General features: G+C 53.8%; 2 protein-coding genes across 4 annotated transcripts; one reads left to right on the top strand and one right to left on the bottom strand.

Annotated features, from left to right (window-relative positions):
• Nucleotides 1–3,304: 3,304 nt before the first annotated feature.
• MATN4 (matrilin 4) lies at nucleotides 3,305–15,614 on the bottom strand. 3 transcript variants are annotated; one of them, XM_029222354.1, is made up of 11 exons: nucleotides 15,418–15,614; nucleotides 12,627–12,709; nucleotides 11,322–11,891; nucleotides 10,466–10,588; nucleotides 8,536–8,658; nucleotides 8,324–8,446; nucleotides 8,108–8,230; nucleotides 6,109–6,522; nucleotides 5,856–6,008; nucleotides 3,734–3,841; nucleotides 3,329–3,654 (listed from the first exon to the last, which is right to left on the bottom strand). In XM_029222354.1, exons 1-11 carry the CDS (start codon nucleotides 15,564–15,566, stop codon nucleotides 3,596–3,598), a joined length of 2,028 nt encoding a protein of 675 aa, XP_029078187.1. In that variant the 5' UTR covers nucleotides 15,567–15,614; the 3' UTR covers nucleotides 3,329–3,595. The 3 variants fall into 3 exon arrangements, with proteins under 3 accessions (XP_029078188.1, XP_029078189.1, XP_029078187.1); XM_029222355.1 differs by lacking the exon at nucleotides 10,466–10,588 and having other exon boundaries at nucleotides 3,305–3,654; nucleotides 12,627–12,740; nucleotides 15,418–15,532; XM_029222356.1 differs by lacking the exons at nucleotides 8,536–8,658; nucleotides 10,466–10,588 and having other exon boundaries at nucleotides 3,309–3,654; nucleotides 12,627–12,740; nucleotides 15,418–15,562.
• On the top strand, nucleotides 14,136–23,539 carry RBPJL (recombination signal binding protein for immunoglobulin kappa J region like). The gene is made up of 12 exons (XM_029219953.1): nucleotides 14,136–14,154; nucleotides 15,386–15,494; nucleotides 16,763–16,888; nucleotides 18,080–18,150; nucleotides 18,320–18,435; nucleotides 18,705–18,879; nucleotides 21,093–21,230; nucleotides 21,645–21,754; nucleotides 22,009–22,161; nucleotides 22,910–23,065; nucleotides 23,198–23,301; nucleotides 23,386–23,539. Exons 1-12 carry the CDS (start codon nucleotides 14,136–14,138, stop codon nucleotides 23,426–23,428), a joined length of 1,320 nt encoding a protein of 439 aa, XP_029075786.1. The 3' UTR covers nucleotides 23,429–23,539.
• The last annotated feature ends 754 nt before the right edge of the window (nucleotides 23,540–24,293 follow it).

Raw genomic sequence — 24,293 nt, 5'->3', positions numbered from 1 at the left:
TGTCGCTCCACTCTCTCAATTATTTTCACTTTTGTTTCCGTCATTATCACTTGGCACTTCTTAGCAGTACCAGCTACAACACTGCTGCTTTTACGCTTGCTTCCGGACATCCTGGGCTACTGCACAGCACTGTACAATAAAGTTCACAAAAGCACAACCACTTGTACGGGATGCATGCATGGACAATGTACGCCAGACACATGAACTAACTTACGTGATTGGACATGCGAACACACGTTCGCATCTTTGAAAGTTCACAACTTGAAGGGTTTATATGTAGGGACTTACTGTACTGTCACTGCACTGTCTTGAATGACTTCCCAACTGTCCCTGAACCTTTGCCTTGTTCCCTCAAGACTCACAGTCCAAGGAGAAAGCATCGAGTTTATGAAACCCCAGCTGTTCATTTTTGTTTTTTACATTTTGTACATGCTATGTACCAAGCGGAGTTCTAAGAATATAAAATGGATTATCTCATTCAATCCTCACAAAAACCCAGTGGCATAGGGAATACTATCATCTCCATTATACAGATGAGAAAACTGGGTCTCCTTTGACAGAAGCACAGAGAAATTCAGAAACTTGCCTAAGGTCACACAGCTCGTGGCAGAGCTGGGATTCGGATAGGCAGTCTGGCTCCCATGTCTGTGCTCTTAACAGCTGCACTGTGCCCTCATGCCCACATTCTAGCTTCCAAAGAGTGGATAAAGGAGTTCTGCCTCCTGCAGCCTCCCCAAAAGAGAATCAGGAAATGGACAAGGGAACCAGCCCTTGTCAACACCTACACACAGTTAGTAAATAGCAGGGCTGGTCTTCCAATCCAGGAGTGTGTGGTCACTGCCTAGGAAATGAAGCAGCTTCTAGGCTGGGGTGGTAGGGTCCGCCAGAGTCGGGGGAGGGGTGTGAAGGGGGAGGAGGGTCTTTCGGAGAAGGGCAGGCCTGGCTCAGCACAAGTGCCAGCCCCCAAGGCCTGTAAGGGCTCTGGGACCCAACTCCAAATCAGAGCTCCAGGCGCCATCCAGTGGCTACTGTGGAGATTACAGGAGAAGAGCAGGCGAGAAAAGAAACCCCACAGAAGACAGTCCTGGCCAGCTCCAGGCAGGAGGCCTCACCTTTGCCTCAGTGCCACCCCCATCGTTGAAGTCCCTGTTACAGTCAGACCCCCGGTTCTCTCACTGTGATCTTGGGCAGACAACTCTGCCCTCTAGGCCTGGTTTCCCGGCCGCAAAACAAAGGGGTTGGACGGGCACTTTTCCTCATCTGACCCTCAGGTCCAGGTGAGACCTCAATCATCCTGTCATCCTGTAGGTTAAGGTTTGGCTGGAAGTCACCTCCTCTGTGATTTCTCCCTCCTTACCCGCCCTTTGCTCCATCCCTTCACCTGAAGGGTCCTCTTTCTGTTATAGTCAGGTGGACTTTACCCCCTCCAGCCCTGGGCTCCCCCAGCTCCCTCCTCGCCATGGCCAGTGAGGGGCCAGGCATATGCGTGCTTAGCAGTGCCTGCTCTGGGCTCTGTCCTCCTGGCTTCAAGCCCTGTGTGGTAGGCAGAATAATGCACACACACACACACACACACAAAGATGTCCACATCTTAATCTCTGGAACCTGTGAATATGTTACCTTACATGGCAAAGAGCGTTTGCAGATGTGATGAAGAGCTTGAGATGGAGAGATTATCATGGATTATCTGGGTCAGCCCAGTATAATCACAAGGGTTCTTATGCAACAGAGACAGGAAGGTCAGAGTCAGAGAAGGCGGTATGATGCCCGAAGCAGAGGTTGAGGTGATGAGAGGAATTCGGGTAGTCTCTAGAAGCTGGAAAGGGCAAGGAAACAATTGTTTCCAGAAGGAATGCAGCCTTGCCAGCCCCTTTGAGACTGCTAACGTCAAAAACTATTTGTGTGTTTTTTAAGCCACTAAATTTGTGGTGATGTTACAGCAGCCACAGGAAATGAAAACACACGGGTTCAGCTTCTTTTTTTTTTAATCATTTTTATTTGTTTTATTTATTTGTTTATGGCTGCGTTGGGTCTTTGTTGCTGCGCGAGCGGCGAGCGGGGGCTACTCTTAATTGTGGTGCACGGGCTTCTCGTTGCAGTGGCTTGTCTTGTTGCGGAGCACAGGCTCTAGGCGCACGGGCTTCAGCAGTTGTGGCACACGGGCTCATCAGTTGTGGCTCATGGCTCTAGAGCACAGGCTCACTAGTTGTGGCGCACGGGCTTAGTTGCTCCGCGGCACGTGGGATTTTCCCAGACCAGGGCTCGAACCCATGTCCCCTGCATTGGCAGGCGGATTCCTAACCATTGCGCTACCAGGGAAGCCCTGGTTCATCTTCTTGCTTGTCATGTGACTCTGGGAAACTTAACCTCTCTTTGACTCAGTTTCCTTGTCTGTAAAAGGGAATGATAAAGGCAATAATTCCTACCTCACAAGGTTGTGAGGATAAAATGAAAATACCTGCAAATCACTTTGAATAATGCCCAAGACTAAACATGTTAGCTATTAATAGTAAAAGCTGCCATCTGAGAGCCTAATACGTAGTACCAGGCACAAGGTCAGATGCCTTAGAATAATTTCCTCCATTCTCACCATCACCCTTGGGCATAACGATTTCAATCCCCATTTTACACATAAGGAAACAAACCCAGAGTAATTTGCCCATAATCACTCTAGGACTGGAAGCATTTTCATCTCTGCACTTGGGAAATTGTACCGGTTTGTGCTCTTTACCTAAAGAGGGTTCGTTTTTATTTTGTTTTTTTGGAGGTAAAACACAGGCTGGGAAGGCTACTCTGGGCCAGAGGTCCTGGCTGACACCCCCTCCTTTTCCTATCTAGGGCAGGGAGATAAAATCCAGGCGAAACTCACCTATCCTCCCCGCTCCCGTCCCTTTAGGGGATTCGATTACTGCCTCCCGCTTCTCGCCAACACCTCCGCCCCCGCCCCGCCCAGTTCGAACAGTTTTTGAGCCAGACTCGGGGACACCAGGAGATAGGCACGGCCAGAGAGCGAGGTGTCCGATCCGCTGGGGGATGGAGGGGCGCAGACTTGCCCAGACCCCCAGGGTACCCGTGGAGCCCCCTCCCTTCCCGCAGCCCGCATAAGGAGCCATCTGTTCTCAGCTGAATAAACAAGCGGGGGGAAGCAGCTCCCGGTCCCCTGCCCCCCGGCCCGACCCCCGCACAATGCGCCTTTCTCCGAGGAGACGCCGCCCGGGCGCCGCCGGAGCGCGCTCCGTCTGGCCTCCCCTCCGCCTGGCGGCACAGCAAGACACGCACACCGACCCCGTGGAAACCAGATTTTTTGTTCTTTTTTCTTTTTTTTGTAAGAAAAAGAAAACAAAAAAAGAAATCCTACAAAGAACTGAGCGCAGCACGCGTCCCCCACATCCCCTCCCACGATCCCCCGCAGTCCGGCTTCTGGTCCAGGCGAGGCCAGCTCGAGCGCAGCGCTGGGAGCCCGCCAGCGCCTCCTCCCCGACAGCCCAAGCCTGGGGGACCCAGCTTCTGCCCGGCCCCAGCGCCCGGAAGGCGCACGAGGGGGCCCAGTCCGCGGGGCCGCCCCCCTTGCCCGGGTCCGGGCCACCCGCGGCCCTCACTTCTGGGTGGCCAGTTGGTTCTCCACATCCTCCAGGCGCGCCGTCAGCTGGGCCAGTGAGCGGTTAAGGAAGCCGCTGGGGCTCGCGGGGGTCCCTTCTCCCCTCCAGCCCGCGCCCCTGGACCCAAAGGATATGGTTCTGCGACAGACTCTCGAGCGCCCCCAGCGTGCGGCCCTGGAACTCCACAAGACTTTCGCACTCGCAGGGGCTCCGAAGCTCTGTCCCCGCGCTGATGCCCTCCTCTGGCAGCCGGGCACAGAGAGTGGGGGAGTGAGAAGCTGGAGGAGGACCAACCGGCCCTGGCTGAGGCTCTCCGATATCCCTCCACCCGGCCTGGCTGAGTGTTCGGGTTTGGGATTCGGACAGACCTGGGATGAGTACCAGCTAGGTAGCTGTGAGATATTGGAAAACCCCCTCAACCTTTCTAAGCCTTTGTTTCCTTACCTGTAAAAATGGATACAATGAGAACACTTTTCGTCCGGCGGTGCTCAGCATTCAGTGATTTTCGTGTGTGTATGTGTGTACACATCTTAGAAGGTTTCTCAAGCCTTGATGCTCATTGGAATCACCAGATCTTGTTAAAATATAGATTCTTGTTCTTAACAGGGAAGGGGCTGAGACACTGCATCTCTAATAAACTCCCAAGTGATGCTGCTGCTGCTGGTCTGTGGACCACACTTTGAGTAGCAAGAGTCCACAGCAGCACTGTCCAAATGAAACTTTATGTAGTGAAGGAAATGTTCTGTATCTGCCTTGTCCAGTGTGGTAGCTACAAGACACAGGTGGTTATTCAACACTTGAAATGTGGCTAGTGCACCTGAGGAACTAAATTATTTAATTTAATGTAATTTAATTTAAATGGGCGTATGTAGCTAGTGGCTACCTTATTGGAGGGTGCAGATCTAGAGCATTTCCTGACGCAAGGAAACACTTTATAGGGTATTTCAACTAGGCCAATTGTTCTCCAGGTGTGGTCCCTGAACCGGCAGCATCAGCAACGCCTAGGAAGTTATTAGAAATGCAAATGATCAGATTCCACCCCAGGCCTACTGAGTCAGAAACTCTGGGGTTGGAGCCAACAATTTGTGTTTTAACAAACCTTCCAGGTGAGTCCGATGCACACCAATGTCTAAGAACCACTGATCCAGGGGACTTCCCTGGTGGTTCAGTGGTTAAGAATCCCCCTTCCAACGCAGGGGACATGGGGTTAGATCCCTGGTGGTCCAGTGGTTAAGAATCCCCCTTCCAACGCAGGGGACATGGGGTTAGATCCCTGGTGGGGGAACTAAGATCCCACATGTCGCAGGGCAGGGGGGGGAATAAGCCCGTGTCCCACAACTACAGAGCCTGTGCACTGCAACAAAAGATCCCATGAGCCCCACGCAGCCAAAAATAAAAAATAAAATAAATAAATATTTTTTTAAAAGACCCACTGATCCAAGTCTATTTCCTCATACATTTCAACATCTCTGAAATCCAAATAGTTGCCTTACAATTAAATTTGGCATCCTTTTTTTCTTAGCAGTATAGAAAATAACGAATCTCACAAGGGATGGCATCTTAGATTCACTGAATTCTGTAAACGTGTGCCGTTTTTAATATTACAGAACAATGCCTGGCACTTGGCCTTCAATACAGAGTTGCTGTTATGATTTAAAAGTTATATCTTAGTCTGTATGTCATGTTTATCAATGGTATTGATAACAGTTCCAGAAAGGCTCCTAACTTTGCAGATGGGGAAATCAAGGAAATAAATATATATTAAATATATATACTTAATACACATCTTTGTGTACCTGGAACACACCCAGTCCTGCCACTTTGCCAGGTCTGTAAAGTTGAATTCCAACAAGGTAAAGGGCTTATGATGTGGCTCCCCTCACCAATGCTGAGTTGGGCGTGCCTTTGAAAAAATTTCCCCCAAATTATTCGGAACGCCCACTAATTTGGGGAACAGGTGGTTTAGTCCAGGGCTTCTTACACTTTAACATAATGCTAATCCCCTGAGGGTCTCGTCAAAGTGGAAAACTGTATTCGGTAGGTCTGGAGAGCGCTGGAAATGCTGTAGTTTTAACAAACCACTAGGTGACAGCCCTGCCGCCGGTCCACGGACCACACTTTGAGTAAAGAGGCTCGGTCCAGCGAGCCCATCCCCTGGCTGTCACTCAACGAAGGGGGCGGGAACGAATAGGACCGGGAGATCTCGGAGGGTAGGCAGTGAGAGAAGGGGAGGGGTCCCGAGACCAATGTGCTCACCCGGGCAGATGCTGCCTTTGAGGTTCTCCAGCAGGTGCGTCATGGTGCTGAAGTCGGGGGAGTAGGACACGTGCAGCTCCGCTGGCTCCGAGGCGATCTCTCGCAGCTCGTCCTCCACCGCCTTGCCTACGCCCACGGCGTACATGACGATGCCTGTAGCGTCGAGGGACTCAGGGGGCACCCTAGGCCTCAGGAAAGCCGCCTCCCCGCATCCAACCCAACCTCAGGCCAGCGCGGCCCGCGCCAAGCCCACCTTCCTCCTTGGCGCGCGCCGCCCACACCGAAACGTCATCCTGGGAGCGGCCGTCGGTGAAGACCAGGCCCACGCGGGGCACGTTGAGCGCCCGGGGCCGCGCGCCCTGCGCCTCTGAAAAGCTGTGCTCCACCATGTGGCGCAGCGCAAGCCCGGTCATGGTGCCGCGCTCCATATACTCCACAGCCAGGACCGCCTGCTTCACCTCGGCCGCCGTGCCGTAGCGGCCCAGTGGGAACTCGGTGCGCACGCGGCTGGAGAACTGCACCAGCCCCACGCGCGTGCCTTCTGGGGACACGTCCAGGAAGTCCACGATCTGGTTCACGAAGCGCTTCACCAGCTCGAAGTTCTGCGGACGCACGCTCTTGGAGCCATCGACGAGCAGAACCAGGTCCACGTGGCCTTCCTGGCACCCTACACCCACCAGAGCAGAAGAGCTGGGATTAAGGGATCAGATCCTTGGCTGGCAGCAGCCACCTGCTCATTCATTCACTCGCAAACATTTATTATATAACAGATACTATGTGTGAAGTCCTCCCTATGCCAGGCACTGTGCTAACTAATAATAATTATTATTATCATCAGTGGCATCATTATAATCTTTGCCATTTATTAAGCGCTTACCACAAGCCTGCTAAAAGCATCTTTTTAATCACCATCATCACAGTAGCTACCATTTATTGATCATCTACTATGTATCAGACAGAATTCTAAACTTTACCACTACTAACAATAATTAATAAAAACAGAAACATTACTATTTGACAGCTTACCATGTACCAGGCACTGGGCTAGGTGCTTTATATATTTTTTCTCAATTCTCCCAATAACCTTGGGTATTATCCCCATTTTCTAAGAATCTGAGATTCTGAAGGATAAAGTCATTTATTTGCTCTGGATTCCACCACTAGTAGTGGCTGAGCCAGGATTTGAAGCCAGGTCTGTCTGACCCCAAAACCCAAGCTCCTAATCACTCTACAAGATCGCCTCCCCTGTTCTGAGACAGGGACCTTGCTAGGCCCTGAAGGAGGTTTGCCAATAAATGAAACATAATCCTGACCCATAGGATATCAGGATAGAGCAGAGCAGTGAGGCATGCCATTTGCTACCATCAAGGAAAGTGCTTGAATAGAGGGGCTTGCAGGGAGCAAGGTAGGGGTAATTCATTCTTCCTGGAGTTAGTGAGGAAGGCTGCATGGAGGTGGTGACACGTGATTTGATCTTCAGGGATGAGTAGGAGTTCTCCAAGGCATGAAGGGACATTCTAGATGTTGGGGGCAATGTGTGTGGAGGCATGGAAGCTGGGAGCCCTGGACACGTTTGGGAATGGGCAGGCCAGTATGGCTCAAATGTTCAAGTTTGTCAGGAGACAGGCTGATGGGGTTGGCTCAAGCTAGATTATAATGACCTAAGGCGGTGGTTTCAAAAATTTGACCACAACCCACAGTAAAAAAAATAATAATTAATAATAATAATGTAACAATACATCATGATGCACTTATACTCACATATAATTAAAATTAAGTTTCGTGAAACAATACTTACTCTTTCTACATCCATGCAGTAAACTCTATTTTCTCTCTCTCTTTTTAAAAAAAGTTTCTAGTTTTTAACCCACTAATTTGATTTTGTTATCCACTGTGGTTACACCCACCATTTGTGTATCCACTGTGGTTACACCCACCATTTGAAAACCTCAGGGGTAAGGCATTTGATCTTTATTTTGTAAGCACTGGTGAGCCACAGAAGGCTTTCGAGCAAGGGAGAAATGTGATCAAATATGTATTTTTGAAGTTAGCCTTGGCAGCAGGGTAGAAGATTGAGGGGAAAGACATGGAGGCGGGGCATGGCACACCCTCCAACTCGGCCACCACCAGCGCACACACACACACTCATACCACATTCTTGGGCCACAGCAAGGACAGGACAGAGTCAAGGATACTCAGAACGTGGGCAGTGGGTCAGAGGCAGACAGAACCCCCTCCCACCCATAACTCACGGCTGCAGCTCTTGCCATCTGCCTGGAGCTGCCACCGCTCAGGGCACAGGCAGCGGTAGGAGAAGCCCTCACTCACGCACTGGAACTCGCACCCATGGTCTACGCCATTGCAAAGGTCCTGGGCTTAAAGGAGAGACAAGACAGAACGAGTCAGGGTGGACTCCACCAGCTAAGATCCCTCGTCGCTCTGCACAAATGCAGGAGACCCCTCCTCACCCTGACAGCTCCTGCCGTCGGGCAGCAAGTTGTAGCCCCCTCTGCAGCGGCACCGTGGCCCACCAAACGTGCTAACACACTCATGCTGGCAGCTGTGGTTCCCAAAGCTGCAGTGGTCAACGGCTGGTGGGAAGGAAGAGACAGCAAGATGTCACTTCTGACCGGAGCCATCAGAGACCTTGGTCCAGGTGCTAATTGGGGGGTTCGCTCACCCCTGCAGCTCCTCTGGTCCTGCTGGAGTACAAAGCCAGCTCGGCAGCGACAGAAATAGAAGCCCGGGGAGCTGACGCAGTGATGCTCACAGCCATGGGTCCCTTCAGTGCACAGGTCGAGGGCTGAGGAAGAGGTGAGGTCAGGCTATGCCCTGGGGCTGCCCTTGTCAGCCCTGACAGCACAACCACTTGGGGAGCTTTTTTAAAATACCTATGCCTGGACCCCAACCCCCCAAAATCCTGACTTAATACGTCTGGGGTGGTACCCAGCCTTCTGTAATTCCTCCAAGCAAAGGCCCCCTTCCTACTGAGCCAAGCGGCCCTCCCAATTCAAGCTCCAGATGTATCCCAGTGGGCCCATGACTGAGCCAGGCATAAGAATGGGAATCCACAGTTGTAGAAGACAGGACCCCTGCCCTCAAAATGTTCACTAACTCACAGAGGAGGACCAGAGTTAGTGAGGCTCTGCCACTTTACCTGTCTGAGCCTCTATTTCCCCATCTGCAAAATGGGGATATAATGGAAGAGAACAGTTGTTATTTACAACTGCCTTCTGAGGAGGGTGAACTATTGCCCCGCTGAGTATCTTCATGGTTTCGATGTGCAAATATGGCCTAGAGCTGAGCTGGGGAATAGGGGCTGGAGAGAGGTGAGATGCCCTGCATAAAAGTGTGAGAATGTGGGGTTCCTAGAAAAGAGATGGGGAGTGGAGAGAGGAAAAAAAGGACAAGAGAGATGGTGTGGAGATGATTTACTGTGGGTTGAGTTTGCCAATGGAAAATCCCCTATAGAGGGGTGACTGAGGACTTTCGGGATCAAGGGTGCCTAATATTCAATTATAAATAATGGGTGTTTCTTTTTCTGTGTGTATATTTGACTTCACTTAGATGTAAGTCACACCTCTGTCCACCCCCCATCTTTAGTAAAATAGATGTATGCACGACTTAACATATACATGCCCTTGTGTGCACAAGTGTGTCAACCAAGGAAGAGGCTGATTTACATTCACAGGACAAGAACAGCGTGTGTGGATTGAGAAACTGCGCAAGGACCCATAAATTGAATTCAGCAGAAGCTCAGAGCTAGAGGTGACCACAGAATGTAAGCACTTGGGGAATTCCTGGAGATCTTGGGAAGGGTTTTGAATGTTCACAGGTCATCAAATGGGCCTTCACGCCAGCCTTTTCTAAGCCCCAGAAACAAGAAGGCCCCAGCTGACATCTGGGTTATTGGAAACACAGGACCTCTTTTTCCAGAATGTGGTGAGCTTGAGAGATGATGCATGTAACGCTCCTAGCTTAATGTCTGATGCTAACCTGGCATACAGTAAATGGCAGCTGCCGTTATGATCAAAGGATTGGACATATATACACAGGGGGAAAAATCCTAACTGTATAAGCAAGGCATTGTGTGTCATAGCTTTTCAGAAAGCAAAAATGAAGAACCAGGCCTTGAGAGATCTGCAGCTGCAAAGAGGAGTGGCAAGAGCAGCCCAGGTGAGCAGCCCGGAAAGAACTGAGGTGCAGAAGCAGGAATGAGCAGCGTATATGGGGGTGGGGAATGTAGGAGATGTATGGAGACCCCAACTCTGTCAAGTAACAGAAACAGTAAGGATATGCCTGTGAAATTACACAAGTTTGGGAGCTGTTTTGAAGCCAGGTAGGAGATGAGCCTGAAAGAGGGGGGAGACAAGGCTATAGAAAATACACTTAACTGTATTAGCTGTACAGAGGTCAAGATTTCTAGCCCTGGTCCCACCAAGGACTTAAATGACCCCAAGCGACACCTTCCCTTTCCTAGACTTGTAAAGTGAGGGAGCTGGACTTTGACCTCCAAAGGTCCTTCCAGACTCATTGTACTGATGCTAGGCCAATGGGGAGCCACAGAAGGCTCAGGAGCAGTGAGACTGGAGGGTGGGGGTAGCTCTCACCCAAACAGCTCTTGTCATCTGCTGCTAGCCGGTAGCCGGGGTTGCAGGCACAGTGGAACGTGCCGGGGGAGCTGACACATTGGTGCTGGCAGCCGTGTCCCCCCTCAGCACACAGGTCCTTTCCTGAGGACATACAAGAGTAGAATCAGCAGGGGACAGATGGGGAGAACCCTCCAAGAAGAGAGAGCTGAATGCGGTCAGAGCAGACCCCATGCTCAAGGATGTCTTTAGATGGAATATGACTTGGTTGAGAGGGGCCAATACAGGTGGAAGGTCTTAGGGAAAGTATAGGTCCTCAGTGGCCCCTGTGAATAGGCTGGGAAGACAGGAGCACGGGGCCAGAGGTGTCAGTGGGATAAGGGAGGACTACACGGTGTAAAGCAGAGGAAGAAGAGAGATGCTAAGTCAAGGTAAGCGGCATTAACTCAAGGTGTGACGAGAACAGATCTTGCAGCATTATGGGAGGAGCTAAAACGAGAGGGGGAGGGGTCATCCCCAAGTGGGCGGGGCTTGACGCCCGAGTGGGCGATGGCTCTCAGCCTTGAGGGGTGATGCTTCTTGTGTAGAGAGGCGGTTTTGGAGTTAGACATTAAGCCTGTGGTAAACCACAACAGCTCATCAAGGTACGCGGGCACGCTAAACGTTGCTCCTTGTGGGCGAAGCCTTGAGCAAAAATGAGCAGAGCTGGAATTCCACACAACCCGCGGTAGGCCAGGGCAACTCCACGGCCTGTTGGGAGGGGCTAAAGATGGCGTGGGCGGGGCCAGCCGGGAGGGGGATAGGATTCACTGTGGTGGGAATGAGAATCGGAACGGTTGGAGAGTTCGGGTCTCGCTCCAGCGCTCCCCTCACTCACGACACAGCCGGCGCTGGAACTGAAGGCCAAATTCCTGGATACGGTCGAAGGACTCGACGAGGAAGACGTGCTCGTCCAGCGGGGGGGACGCCATGGCGCGCAGGGAGGCCACGTCAGCGCGCTGAACCCCCACGGCGTAGATCTCGATGCCGCGGGCGCGCGCCTGCGCCGCCACTTCGGCCACGCGATCCTGGGGCCGCCCGTCCGTCACGATTACAGCGACGCGCGGCACGCGCGCCTCTGGCGGGCGCGCGCCCTCGGCCACACTGAAGGCCACGTTCATGGCGTACTGGATTGCCAGCCCGGTCATGGTGCCCTGCGCCAGTGGCACTAGAGTGCGGATGGCGCGCTCCATATCCTCGCGGCGTGAGAAGGTTCCGAGCGGGAAGACGCTCTGCACTTGACTTGAATACTGGATCACGCCGACGCGCGTGGCGTTGGGCCCCACGTCCAAGCTGCGGAGGAGGCTCACCAGGAACTGCCGCATCGTCTGGAACTCGAAGGGGCGCACACTGCGCGAGCTGTCAATCACGAACACCAAATCCAGGGGCCCAGTACGGCACCTGGGACCTGCGAGGAGATCAGGGAGGACTTTCCTAGGTTAGCCAAGCCTCACCTCCCGGGAGAACCCCACAGAAACCCAGGGCGGAATGGTGCTCTCACGGTGTAACAGCGCCCAGCACAGTCTTAACCTAGCAAATGCAGGTTAGCTCCATCCACTCACGCAGCATTTGAGGAGGGCCTGGACTGGGAGACTGCACCAAATCTCTATCCTACAGCTCTGAGGGCTATACTGAGGAGGTGTTATCCACTTGGGAGGAGGGCGAGGGGACGTCGCAAACTCAAATGCCTACAGGAGTTAGGCAGGCAATATAAATAAATGAGTGAATGGGATGGGTTAGGACGGAGGACCCAGAGAGCCTCTATAGCTCATAAAGTGGGCAGCTCCAGACAAATGTTGCCTTGCAGCCGTGAGATCTGCCAACCCCATGTTGGCAGATCTTGGATCTTTTCAAGAGAAGCCCGAAATTAGGGTTTTTATGTGAAATCTCCTGATTTTTTTCAATTAACTTAAAAAAATTAAACACCAACTGGACAGTTCTTCATGAGGCCAACTTGGGTACCTCCAAGCCACATCCTACAGATGGGAAAACTGAGGCCCAGAGAGTTGAAGCTGTGAACTCGAACCCAAGCCCTATGGTTCCAAAGCTCTTGTTTTGCTCTCCCCAGCAGGCAGTTGGCTGCAGATGGAGAACCTGCTTTTGCTCCCCTCCCCCTGCTTCTGAGGGCTGGGCTCTGGCTCACCTGCGAACTGGAGCTGGGTTTCCCAGGGCTGGAGAAGGAGCAGGAACATGGGCAGCTGCGAGCATAGACGCCCCCTCATCGCCCTCGGGGAACAGAGAACAGGGGTATCAGAGCCTGAAGGGAGGAAGGGAAATAGCAAAGCAGTAGAATTTGCAGAGTTCTTATTCTAGGTGATGGGCATTTTGAGGGGAAGGAGGGTCATGGGTTTATTTTACTAATCTCTCTAGTTTTGTGTATGTTGAAATTTTTCGTAATAAAAAAATTTCATCACGGTGAGATTGCTGGAAACACAAGGAATTCTGCTTTGCAGAACTGCAGAATAGTAAATACATAGAAAGTAGATTAAAAAGATACAGAATTTAGGGCTTCCCTGGTGGCACAGTGGTTGAGAATCTGCCTGCCGATGCAGGGGACACGGGTTCGAGCCCTGGTCTGGGAGGATCCCACATGCCGCGGAGCAACTGGGCCCGTGAGCCACAACTACTGAGCCTGCGCGTCTGGAGCCTGTGCTCCGCAACGAGAGGCCGGGACAGTGAGAGGCCCGCGCACCGCGATGAAGAGTGGCCCCTGCTCGCCACAACTGGAGAAAGCCCTCGCGCAGAAATTAAGACCCAACACATACAAAAAAAAAAAAAAATACAGAATTTAAAAAGGAAAAGCCTTGGACTTCCCTGGTGGTCCAGTGGGTAAGACTCCAAGCTCCCAATTCAGGGGGCCTGGGTCTGATCCCTTGTCAGGGAACTAGATCCTGAATGCCACAACTAAGACCCGGTACAGCTAAATATATAAATAAATATTAAAAATAAAATAAAATAAAAAGGAAAAGCCTTTCCTTAATGCCAGCCACGATGTTAAACGTTTTTCATGCATCGTGGCATTCATTGAACCCTCTCGACAATTCTATGGGTCTAAGGCTGTTGTTGTCCCCATTGCACAGATGAGGAAACAGGCTCAGAAAACTTCAGCGCTAGTACCCAAAGTCGCGCGGCAAGAAAGTGGCTGCACCAGGATATAATCCTACGCCTGCGGGGTTCCGAGAACCAGCCCGCGTGAACCTTTGCAGAGGGAAACGATTCCCCACCGCACCCCCTCCTCTCTGCACACAAGGCGCCTCTGTGTGACTGTCCTCCCGCCCACCCCCCCAACCCACCCCACAGCCAAACAGGCACCGCCCCAATGCAGGCCTGCATCGCGTTGGCCTAAACCCTCCATGCAAATGAAGTCGCGACTTGGCGCCGCCCCTTCCCGCCAGCTCTCAGGAGAGGCCGCCAGAGGGCGCCTTCGCGCGTCTGGCTGTGTTGGCTAGGTGGCCGTGGGAAGCCCACATCTGCCCAGCAGGTGCCCCTGCCCAAAGCAAATAGGGGGCTGGGAGCCCCAGGGCCTTGGAGATAAGGCCCGGGCAGAATATATCCGGCACTAGGGCCAAAGATCAGAAGTGCGCAGGGTTCCGGGGACAGTGGCATTGGACGGGCCCCGGACGCGAGCCGGCCCGGGCCTCGGAGCGCAGCCATGGACCCTGTGGGGGCAGGTGAGCGCTCACTCTCCCGCGGCCCTTGGCGACGCCCCTTGAGAGTCATGAAGGACTCCCATTATACAGATGGGAAAAGTGAGGCCCAAGAAGGTGTCCCGCCGAGCTGCAAAGGAACCTAGGACTCCTGGCTTCCCTTCTCCCTTCTGAGCTGTCTGGCAACCTGGCCCCTAGGCGTCACCTCTTTTCCTTCCATTCGCTCCCTGGGGTCCCTACCCCCCTCCCACCCCCGCACCCCCTGCTGAAGCTGTGTTAGCCATTTTTCTGTTTCTGTTTCTTGGCAGAGGGGGCCAGCTGACCCTAATCCAACCGCAGCCCCGCCCCCTCCCCAATTCCGTGAATGGTCCTATTCTGAGCAAGGTCGGGTGCCTGGAGGGAGCGACAGGCGCCCTTCCCATCCTGGATCCTCACCGTCTTAGCCTTTCAGGCCTGGTAGAGGAACAAAAATCCCTCTGGCAGGACCCATCGTGGGAGGGTGACTAAGCCAGATGTGCCAGCTGGAGGTGGGAGGGTGTGGAATGCCTTCTCCAGCTTGGGCCACAGTCTAGGCAGGCGAGCACCCTTGCGGAGTATGAGGGTAAAGGCACAGGGGCCTTCGCTGCCTCCCATCCGTTCCTACCTGCAGAAGCCTGAGCCCCCAAACCTTGATTAAGTTTCCCCTTATCTTGCTCTTGGCCTGAGCCAACATCTCGCCTGGCACCCCACCTCCACCCAATCCTAGAAAGTCGAAATAGTCCTTGCCTCAAAGTTCATCACCTTTCCAACCCCTCATTCTACAGAGGAAGAAAGCAGGACCAGAGAGGGTAATGTCTTGCCTAGGTCACACAGCAACGTGGCAAGGTGACAAAGCTGACACTAGAACCCGGAGCGCCTCTGAGGCGGTTAATCGTAGCTTTAAGAAGAAATGCCCTTAGGGTGGGGAAAGTGGACTCTTGAGGGAGGAGAGGTCTGCGAATAATTCCTCAAGAGTTGGCTGAAGAATAAACACTTTGAGGACATTCCGGGGAGCGGCGGGGGGCGGGGGGAGCCGGGGGAGGAGGTTCCTGGAGGGAGGAGGTCAGGGAAAAAGTCCCCCCCTCTCCATTTTGGCGGCCGTGCTGGTGGGGCCTCAATTTGTAAAGGACCCTACATAGGTGGGGAAGGGCACAGCAGGTCGGACGGGGGCATCGTAGGCGGTGCAGCCGCGCTTAAATATGGTCGCCTGGTCTGGCTGGATGCCTGCTCCCCGCAGACCCCTCAGCGCACCCAGGCCCTCTGACTCACCTAAGCCTGCCGGACAGCTCGGAGGCGCGGCCGCGGAGCGGAGCCGACGGGCGGAGCCTCCCGGGCAGTTGGACCAGGTAACGGCGCAGGAAGCGTGCCCGAGGTGCGGACGGCCAGGCAGCTGGAGCGAGCGGAGGCGGCGGCCGCATTTAACCCGGGGGCTGGCGGGTGGGGAGGGGAACGCGGGCCGCGACCCCTCCCACTGGTAGGGAGCGACTCCCCTTCCTCCGAGGGCTGGGGCGGGGCCAGCGCGGCGCCCCATGCTCCCGCCACCCCTGGAGCCGCAGACGCCAGCTGCGGGGCCGGAATCGGGCTACGGTTGGAGGCTGGGCGGCTACGCTCTCCGCAGCTGGAATGCGTTGGAAGCCTCCGAGGCCCTTCCCCGGGGAGAGCCCCAAGGGGCGGAGCGGGGCCTGGCTCGGCCGCCGGCTGCTTGGCTCCGCTTCCGAGGGCGCGGCCCGGCTCTTATCCCCCGCCGTCCCCTCCAGGGGTGGGGAGAGGGTCCCGCACTCTGATCCTGCGAAGAGGGTAGCCTCAGGGTTCATTGCTCTTCCCAGGCCCCACCTGGTAGTCCCTCAAATTCCGCCATCACCGACGCCTTTCCACGGTCTCTGCAATTACTTAGGTCTTGGGCCCATCACCCTCACCCATCAAAACTCCCAGGCGGAGACGCCACCAGGCCCCTAGGCTCTAACTGGCCCACTCCACAGGGCCGATGGAGGCCCTGTAATCAGGAGAAGGAAAGCTAAGACAGCAACAGGCACCTTCTCTTGGGAGAAAGGGGGCTGAGAGTGTTGCTTTAACCTGGAAAAGACGAAAATATTCCCCCAGGATCCTGGGCACACAGTTTGGGGGCCCGTCCATTTTCCCAGGCATCCGCAGGTAGGCAAGAGAGCACTCTGATCCAGGGGTCCAGCAAAGCTCCCCCCCATCAAGACTGCACCGGGGTGGGTCCCCCTAGGGTGCAGGGAAGCCAGGCGCCCTCACAAACTCTGCCTCCATCACAAGACTGGCACAAGCGGGGCCTTTGTGGCTCTGGGGCCTCTCCCCAGTGCTCCAGGCTGCAATGGGAGTGGAGCCAGACCTGCGGAATGGCGCCTGGGTGGTCCCGGGTGGGCTCCAGGCAGACCTCAGTGAGCACCTCGCAACCCAAATATTTAGCCCACAGCTTGCACCCAAGTCCCCTCCCTTGCCTAAGGCTTCTTCTCTTTGACCCCGAGGGGGCAGACCTAGAACGGTCCCTTCCTCCCATTCATTGCATTCCACCTGCCCCCTTCGGGCGCGCTATGCCACCTCGCCCCTTGACGCTCCCTGCTGCGGGCGGCCGCTCTGTCCCCACTCCCAGGTCATCCCCAGAGCCCGCCGCGGTCCTGAGGGAAGGTGTGCGCCAGTGCCTACAGCAACAGTGCGAGCAGACGGTGCGGATCCTGCACGCCAAGGTGGCCCAGAAATCATATGGAAATGAGAAGCGGTAGGTCCCTCAGTGGCCCTCCAAGTTCCCTGTGACCCGACCTTCTGCCCTGTGTGCCCCTCCCTTTTTAGTGTCTTTTAGAACCTGGAGAGGACTCAGGGCTCAGCTATTGGCCAATCAGGGGCCTTTTCCTTCAGCCACCATCAGCCCTGACTTCGGTTTATAGCAGAACCTCCCTGTGAATCTCTAGTCCCCATTCACTCCCTCATTCACCCATTCATTCATTCTTTCATTCCACAACTACCTACTGAGTGCTTATCATGTGTCAGGCTCTCTGGCACTGCTGGGCACCGGGCATACAGTTGAACAAGACAGCTATGGTCCCTGCACTCCTGGCATCTTCACTGTCGTGTGGGAGAGACAGACAATAAACTCCTCGCAAATCGGTAAACAAGAGGCTTCCAGATTGTGGTGAGAGCTAGAAGGGAAATAGAACCAGGAAAGGTGATAGAAACTGAGGAGTGGGGATGTACTTTAGCTAGCAAGGTCAAGGTGGTAGAAAGACCCTTTAAGGAGGTGACATCTGAACTAAGACTTGAATGTGAAAATGGAGCCAGACATGAGAAGATCACGGGGAAGCGGGTTCCAATTAGAAGGAACAGAAAACACAAAGACCTTGACACAGTACTAGCTTGGCCTGTTCCAGGACAAAAGAAGTCAGAGTGGCTGGGATTAGAGAAAGAGGTGGGCATTGCAGGAAGTAAAGTTGGAGAGGCAAGCAGGGGCTGGATCATGTGAGGACTTTGAATTTAAACCGCTGGAGGATTTTAAGAAGATGAGTAACATAGTCTAAAAGAATTTTTTTTAAAACACATTCTGGCTGCTGTGTGAAAAACAGGTTGAAGCGGGTAGGAGTGGAAGCAGAGAGACCAGTTGGAAGGCTGATGCCAGAGGTCCAGGCAAAAAGCCATGGCAGTAGGGACTAAGGTGGAGGTGGTGAGAAGTCAGTGGATTCTGGATATGTTTTAAAGGGAGTGGATAGGACTTACGGATGGATTGAATGAGGAATGTGAAAGAAAGAAAGATTCGGGTGTTCATGGGGTTCACAGTCATGGAGAAGCCTGGGGAGAGCGGTGAGAAAGATGGGGGGGGGAATCAAGGATTCTGTCTGGTCTTTGCTACCTTTGAGACGCCTACAGGACAGTCAAGTGGAGATGGATACACGAGTCCAGCGCTTACATGTCTCCGCAGGTTCTTCTGCCCCCCGCCCTGTGTCTACCTCGCAGGTCCCGGATGGAGGGTGAAGCCAGTGCAGGGCCAAGGTGAGGGCGGACTCCAGGGATGCCGGGCGCCACCCTCTGTAAAGGGACCCTCAGTAGGGCTCGGGAGCGGGACGGTTCTCAGTCGCAGTCTCAACGCGCCCTCTGGCGGCGAGAACTAAGCTTGCCTGACACTTGAGTCCTTCCAGAGCCCGCTCGCGTCCCTTTCCAGCCCACCAGGCAGGGGAGACCGGGCCCATCGTCTGCGGTTACATGGGACTGGACGGCGCGTCCGGCAGCGCTGCCGAGACGCAGAAGTTGAATTTCGAAGAGCAGCCGGACTCCAGGGTGAGAGCGCATGGGAAGGGGGTTCGATTCTTGCTCCCATCCTTGCCTCTCTCTTTGGTGCAGGGGGGCTCCTTTACTCCCCTGCAGAAGCCAAAAGATAGGTGAGGATGCCGAGAGACCGGGGTTCTGCCTTGAGGGTGAGCCCAAGAGCTTGGACGTGCAGCTTCATGTCACGTCCGACGGGGCGGACGTCAGATAACTGGGGAAAGTCAGTTCATCCAGGGACTGAGGGCTGGGTTGAGACGACCCCATCTCCGCCAACCCTGTAGGAATTCGGTTGCGCCAAGACCCTGTACATCTCGGACGCAGACAAGAGGAAGCACTTCCGGCTGGTGCTGCGGCTAGTGCTCCGAGGGGGGCGAGAGCTGGGCACTTTCCACAGCCGCCTCATCAAGGTCATCTCCAAGCCCTCGCAGAAGAAGCAGTCGCTGAAAAACACCGACCGTGAGCGGGGTGGAGCCTGGCCGCTGGGCGGGGCGGGGAGGTGCCCCTGGTCTGGAAGCTGCTAGGTTTGGGAGGGGGGAGGGGGAGATGCCTGGATTGTAGGGGTGGGGTCAGAGTGGGAGAGGTGGAGTTTGAGCCGGAAGGGGGCGGGGTCTGGGTAAGTAGGTGTGGCTTAGGTCGGGGAATGGGAAAAGTTGGAGAGGCAAGAGTAGAGGGAAGGGGACAGAGGCCGACTTGAGGTTGGGGAGTCCCCAAAATGGCCGGCAGGTGCTGAGCCAAAGACAGATTAAAAGTGATAATGAGGGCTTCCGTGGTGGCGCAGTGGTTGAGAGTCCGCCTGCCGATGCAGGGCACACGGGTTCGTGCCCCGGTCCGGGAAGATCCCACATGCCGCGGAGCGGCTGGGCCCGTGAGCCATGGCCGCTGGGCCTGCGCGTCCGGAGCCTGTGCTCCGCAACGGGAGAGGCCGCAACAGTGAGAGGCCCGCGTACTGCAAAAAAAAAAAAAAAAAAGTGATAATGAAAGGGCAGGGGAAATTCAGTTAAAAATATTTATCCAGTGCCTGATGTATATGCAAGTATCTGTTCTGGAGGAATGGACAGTCTAGCAGAGGAGAGAGACACACACAGCTGATCAGTTTGAGATAAGTACTGCCCTGGATGCCAAGTGACAAATCCCAGGGCTGATGGTTTTGAAAATACGAGGAAACAAAGCCTGAATGACAATGACAACATCACTGCTACCCTCGCTGGAAGATGGAAGGGAGGAGTAGGGGACGGGGGACTTTCTTGGCAGGTATATACATACATCACCCTGTTTGATGCTTATCCTTGTAAGGTGAGTCGTCCATGAGGAAAATGAGGTTTGGAACATTCATGCATTCATTTAAGAAATATCTGGGCCTGGGACTTCCCTGACGGTCCAGTGGTTAAAACTCAGCGCTTCCACTGCAGGGCACGCGGGTACAATCCCTGGTCAGGGAACTAAGATCCCACATGCCATGCAGCGTGGCCAGAAAAGAAAGGAAGAAAGAAAGAAAGAGAGAGAGAGAGGGAGGGAGGGAGGAAGGAAGGAAGGAAGGAGGAAAAGAAATATTTGGGCCTGTCACCTTCAGGTGACTTGCCTAAGTTTTCCCAGCTAGAAAATGGCCCACCCAGGGTTTGAACTTGAGTCAATGCGACTGTGAAGCCCAGCTCCCACCCCTCCACCTTACTGTCTGTTAAAAACCTTGAAGAATGCCTCAGATCCAGGCAGTGCTCTGGCTGGCCCTTGGTGTCAGGAAAGGGCCAGGGAGGGGTAAAGTGGTACAGTGTGATGGTTTCGAGCGCAGATTCTGAAGCCGGGCGGCCTGGGTTTCAATCCTGGCTCTGCCACTGGCTAGCTGTGTGATCTAGAGGGAGTTGTTCTCTTGAGTAGAGATAATATTATCTGCCTCTGAGGGTTGTTAAGAGAAGCAAAAGAGCTAACACATTTTAAGCATTTAAAACAGTACCTGAAACACAATAAGCGTTAGCTAGCATCATTATGCAATGGACAGGAACTTGGGTTAAGTATACATTGCGCACCAACGGTATGCCTAGCACTGTGAGGGGAGAGAGGGCGATGACCCAGTGCTTTCTCCCCAGGTGGTCAAAATCCAATTAGAAAACAAAGTGGCTGCTCTGAGCCTGTGTTAAAAGGCTGGACGAGATCAATGTCAAGCCCTAGAAATGTACTGCTGTTTCACACCACGCAGCCTTTGCTTATGCAGCCCCCTGAGCAACTCCTACCTACTTCATGCTTCCCAGCTGAGAGTATAACCTCCTCCAGGAAGCCCTCCTTAACCCAGCCAGCCCTCACTATATCATATGGAAATTTTATATTTATTCCCTGTCTCCTCTCTGAGACTGTGAACTCCTCTAGAGCAAAACTGGGTCTAATTCACCCTTTGGCACCCAGTACCCAGCACAGTGCCAGCCACCAAGTAGGCACTTAGTAACTACTTGATAAAATTCTGTTTTTTGAACTGAAGGATGCCCAGGCAGCAAAAAGAACCAGACAAAGGTACAGAAGCAGGATTACAGCAGGTGCTAGATAAATAGCGGTGACATATGAATGCTCAGTGTGTCTGGGAATTTGAGCCAGACTGGCTCAGGGGACAGAGGATGGGAACTTACCTGGCAAGTCCAAGGGACCAAGCCAGGCAGGGGCACTGATTCCACCTCCCCTCACAGTGTGCATATCCTCGGGCTCAAAGGTCTCCCTCTTCAACCGCCTGCGCTCCCAGACGGTCTCCACGCGCTACCTCTCTGTGGAGGATGGGGACTTCGTGGCCAGTGCACGCCAGTGGGCTGCCTTCACTCTCCACCTGGGTAATCCCACCAGCAGGCCTGGGGCTGGGCACTTCACATGCATTCCCTTTTTAAATCTTCACAACTCCTCAAGGAAAGTAAAATTTGCCCCATGGAACAGAGGCTCAGAAACACAAAAAGACTTGCCAAAGGTCCCAGTGAGTTGGTGACTGATCCAAGCTATTCAGACTCCAGTGTCCAGCCCCTTCCCTCAACTCAGCCCCCACCCCAGGGGGCAGACATTCGCAAGGATGACCACAAATGACATCTCCAGGCTGAGAATCTTCAGCCTTAGCTGCCTTCCTGTGTGCCAACCTTGCCCATAAGACCCATGTGCAATGTGAGGTGGAGCTAGAGGCAAGAAGGGTGGGATTTGCGGCAGAAGCTTGGAACCCCTGAAACCCTCCTTCCTTCCCTCCGTCTTTTTACTCCCAGCTGATGAACACTGTTCCCAGGGAGACTTCCCGCCTCGAGAGGGCTATGTCCACTACGGCTCCCTGGTGCAGCTGATCTGCACAGTCACGGGCATCACGCTACCTCCAATGGTATGGGAAGGAAGGGCACAGCTGGAGGGGTCCCCCCAGATCCACACAGAAGGTGTGACCCACAAGTGCAGTGCTGGAGAGTGAGAGCCCAAAGCATGATGACACCGATCCTCACTTGGGATACTCAGTGCTTTGTGGGCTGGCGTGGGGGGAATATGCCAGTGTCCTGCCTGGCTATCGAAGAAAGAGAGAAGGGAAGCCTGTGGGCACCCAGGCAACTTGCCGCCACGCTTCCTCCCACCCTTTTGCTGTAGATCATCCGCAAAGTAGCTAAACAGTGTGCGCTCCTCGACGTGGATGAGCCCATCTCCCAGCTGCACAAGTGTGCATTCCAGTTCCCAGGTGGTCCTCCAGGAGGGGGTGGCACCTACTTATGTCTCGCCACAGAGAAGGTGGTGCAGTTTCAGGTGAGAAGCAGAGAATATCAGCACCAAGGCGTCCCAGAAAGTCAGAATGCAGAGAACGTAGAACGTAAGGTCACCATCAGCATCACGGCTGCTACTTACTGAGCAATACTGCCTCCCGTGGAACGTTAGAATCGTAGACTATCGGGTCAGAATCAGAGAATGTAGACAAAATAGTGATAATGGTGTTGAGCAATACTCCTTCCCAAAGGATATTAAAGTCATAGAATGTTGTGATGTAAACTTGTAGAATGTAAATTAAAATAATAATAAGTAATAGTATTGAGTATTATTGAGCAAAGACTATTAGAATCATAGAATGTTAAGACAGAATTGTGGAAAATTACTATTATTATCATAGTAATAATATATTACTATAAATATAAATAAACTATTATATTATCATAAGAGAGAAAACCATAACATGTAGAAAATAACATTATTATTGAGCAATAATCCCTCCCAAAGAATTTTTAAATTTTGGAATGTTAGGGCACAGAATTGCACAATGTTTAAAAACATGGAATTCTAGAATTCTAAGAAAATACACCTTTAGAAACCAGCTAGTCCAGCGAGCTGATTTAACTCTAAAGAGAGAACTTAAGCGTTTTGTCCAAGCTCACACGGCAGGTAAACCGCAGAGCCGAGGACCGGAACGCTAGGAACGCGGAAGCCTCTGCACTGCGCTGGGTGGACACGCTGACAGCCACCATCCGCGGCTTCTGCCCCATCCCCTCGGATCTCCCCCCAGGCCTCCCCCTGCCCCAAGGAGGCGAACAAGGCGGTGCTCAACGACAGCTCTTGCTGGACCATCATCGGCACCGAGTCAGTGGAATTCTCCTTCAGCACCAGCCTGGCGTGTACCCGGGAGCCTGTCACTCCGGTGCCCCTCATCAGCACCCTCGAGGTGAATCGGGCGCTGGGGGTCGCTGGCGGGCGTGGATACTGACTGCGCTGGAGGGTGGGAGTGCAGGTGAGGGAGGGCTGCGGGCTCTCGGCCACCGCTTCTCCTACACCCCCTGGTCTCACCCTCCCCCAGCTGAGTGGCGGGGGCGATGTGGCAACACTGGAGCTCCACGGTGAAAACCTCCACGCGGGGCTCAAGGTTTGGTTCGGGGAAGTGGAGGCCGAAACCATGTACAGGTATGAGGAGGGGGGACTCCCATGGGTCCCAGGGAACGAAGCAGGTTAGGGGTGGGGGGATGCATGTCATCACTATCACTGCAGCCCTGACCTCGATGCCCCACGCCCAGGAGCCCGCGGTCCCTAGTGTGCGTGGTACCAGACATAGCCGCCTTCGGCAGCGACTGGCGCTGGCTGCGCACACCCATCACAGTGCCCGTGAGCCTCGTGCGTGCCGACGGCCTCTTCTACCCCAGCGCCTTCTCCTTCACCTACACCCCGGAGTACAGCGTGCGGTCCGGGCCTCCGGGTGCCTCTGCGCCCGCCGCTGATGCTGATGCGCTCCTGGAGAGCATCCATCACGAATTTACACGCACCAACTTCCACCTCTTCATCCAGACGTAGTAGGTGCAGCCTGGACGCTGGGCCTGATCCCCGGCCGGTTTTCTGGGTCCTGGGCCCTGCCCTCTGCCCCTGTGCTGCGGAATTGAAGGTTGCAGCCCGAGCAGCAGAAGCCTCTCGCCCTAGAAACCCGTCCCTGTGGGTCTAACACGGGTCACTCACTCATCCTTTTCCAGCTAGGAAGACACGACCTGAGTGACGCTCCTTTTGTGTCCAGTCAGGAGTGTGGCTTCCCTGTCTTTGTTTCTGGTTCACTCTCTAAATCAATCACACACTCTCCCTCCCTCAGTAACTTTGTAAATCTCTCTTATTTGTGCATCCCTATCCCTCCATCTTTGTCTTTCTCCATCTCTCTATGTGTCTTGCATACAGTTCCACACACTCTGAAAAGTGTGTGAAATTCCAAGCCTGGAGCATTTCCCCTCCCGGCAGCTGTGTCTCCCCTAGAAGAGGAAATCCATAGTTTCACACATCCGGGCAAGGGGCAGTGGGCTCCTGAGGCATGGCCGGCTTGCCCTGATGTACCAGGTCTTACGTGGAACACTGGATCCCACTCAGAGCACTGAGTCCCTTCTGGAGCGTGGGGCCCCGCCCTGGAGCACTGGGTTTCA

The sequence above is a fragment of the Monodon monoceros genome, unplaced genomic scaffold, assembly GCF_005190385.1.
Source record: "Monodon monoceros isolate NGI ecotype Baffin Bay Population unplaced genomic scaffold, NGI_Narwhal_1 Super_Scaffold_13, whole genome shotgun sequence".
NCBI classification, from domain to species: Eukaryota; Metazoa; Chordata; class Mammalia; order Artiodactyla; family Monodontidae; genus Monodon; species Monodon monoceros.
The sequence above is the reverse complement of the archived record's forward strand: the minus strand, read 5'-3'. Positions and strand labels throughout refer to the sequence as shown.

Coding starts and splice junctions, on each gene's coding strand:
- RBPJL (XM_029219953.1), top strand. Junction 21,231..21,644: donor TGCCTTCACTCTCCACCTGG/GTAATCCCACCA, acceptor TTTTACTCCCAG/CTGATGAACACTGTTCCCAG. Junction 23,066..23,197: donor CCCTCATCAGCACCCTCGAG/GTGAATCGGGCG, acceptor ACCCTCCCCCAG/CTGAGTGGCGGGGGCGATGT.
- MATN4 (XM_029222354.1), bottom strand. CDS start 15,566: ATGCGGCCGCCGCCTCCGCTCGCTCCAGCTGCCTGGCCGTCCGCACCT. Junction 11,892..12,626: donor AACCCAGCTCCAGTTCGCAG/GTGAGCCAGAGC, acceptor ATCTCCTCGCAG/GTCCCAGGTGCCGTACTGGG. Junction 8,659..10,465: donor AGATGACAAGAGCTGTTTGG/GTGAGAGCTACC, acceptor CCTCTTCCTCAG/CCCTCGACCTGTGCACTGAA.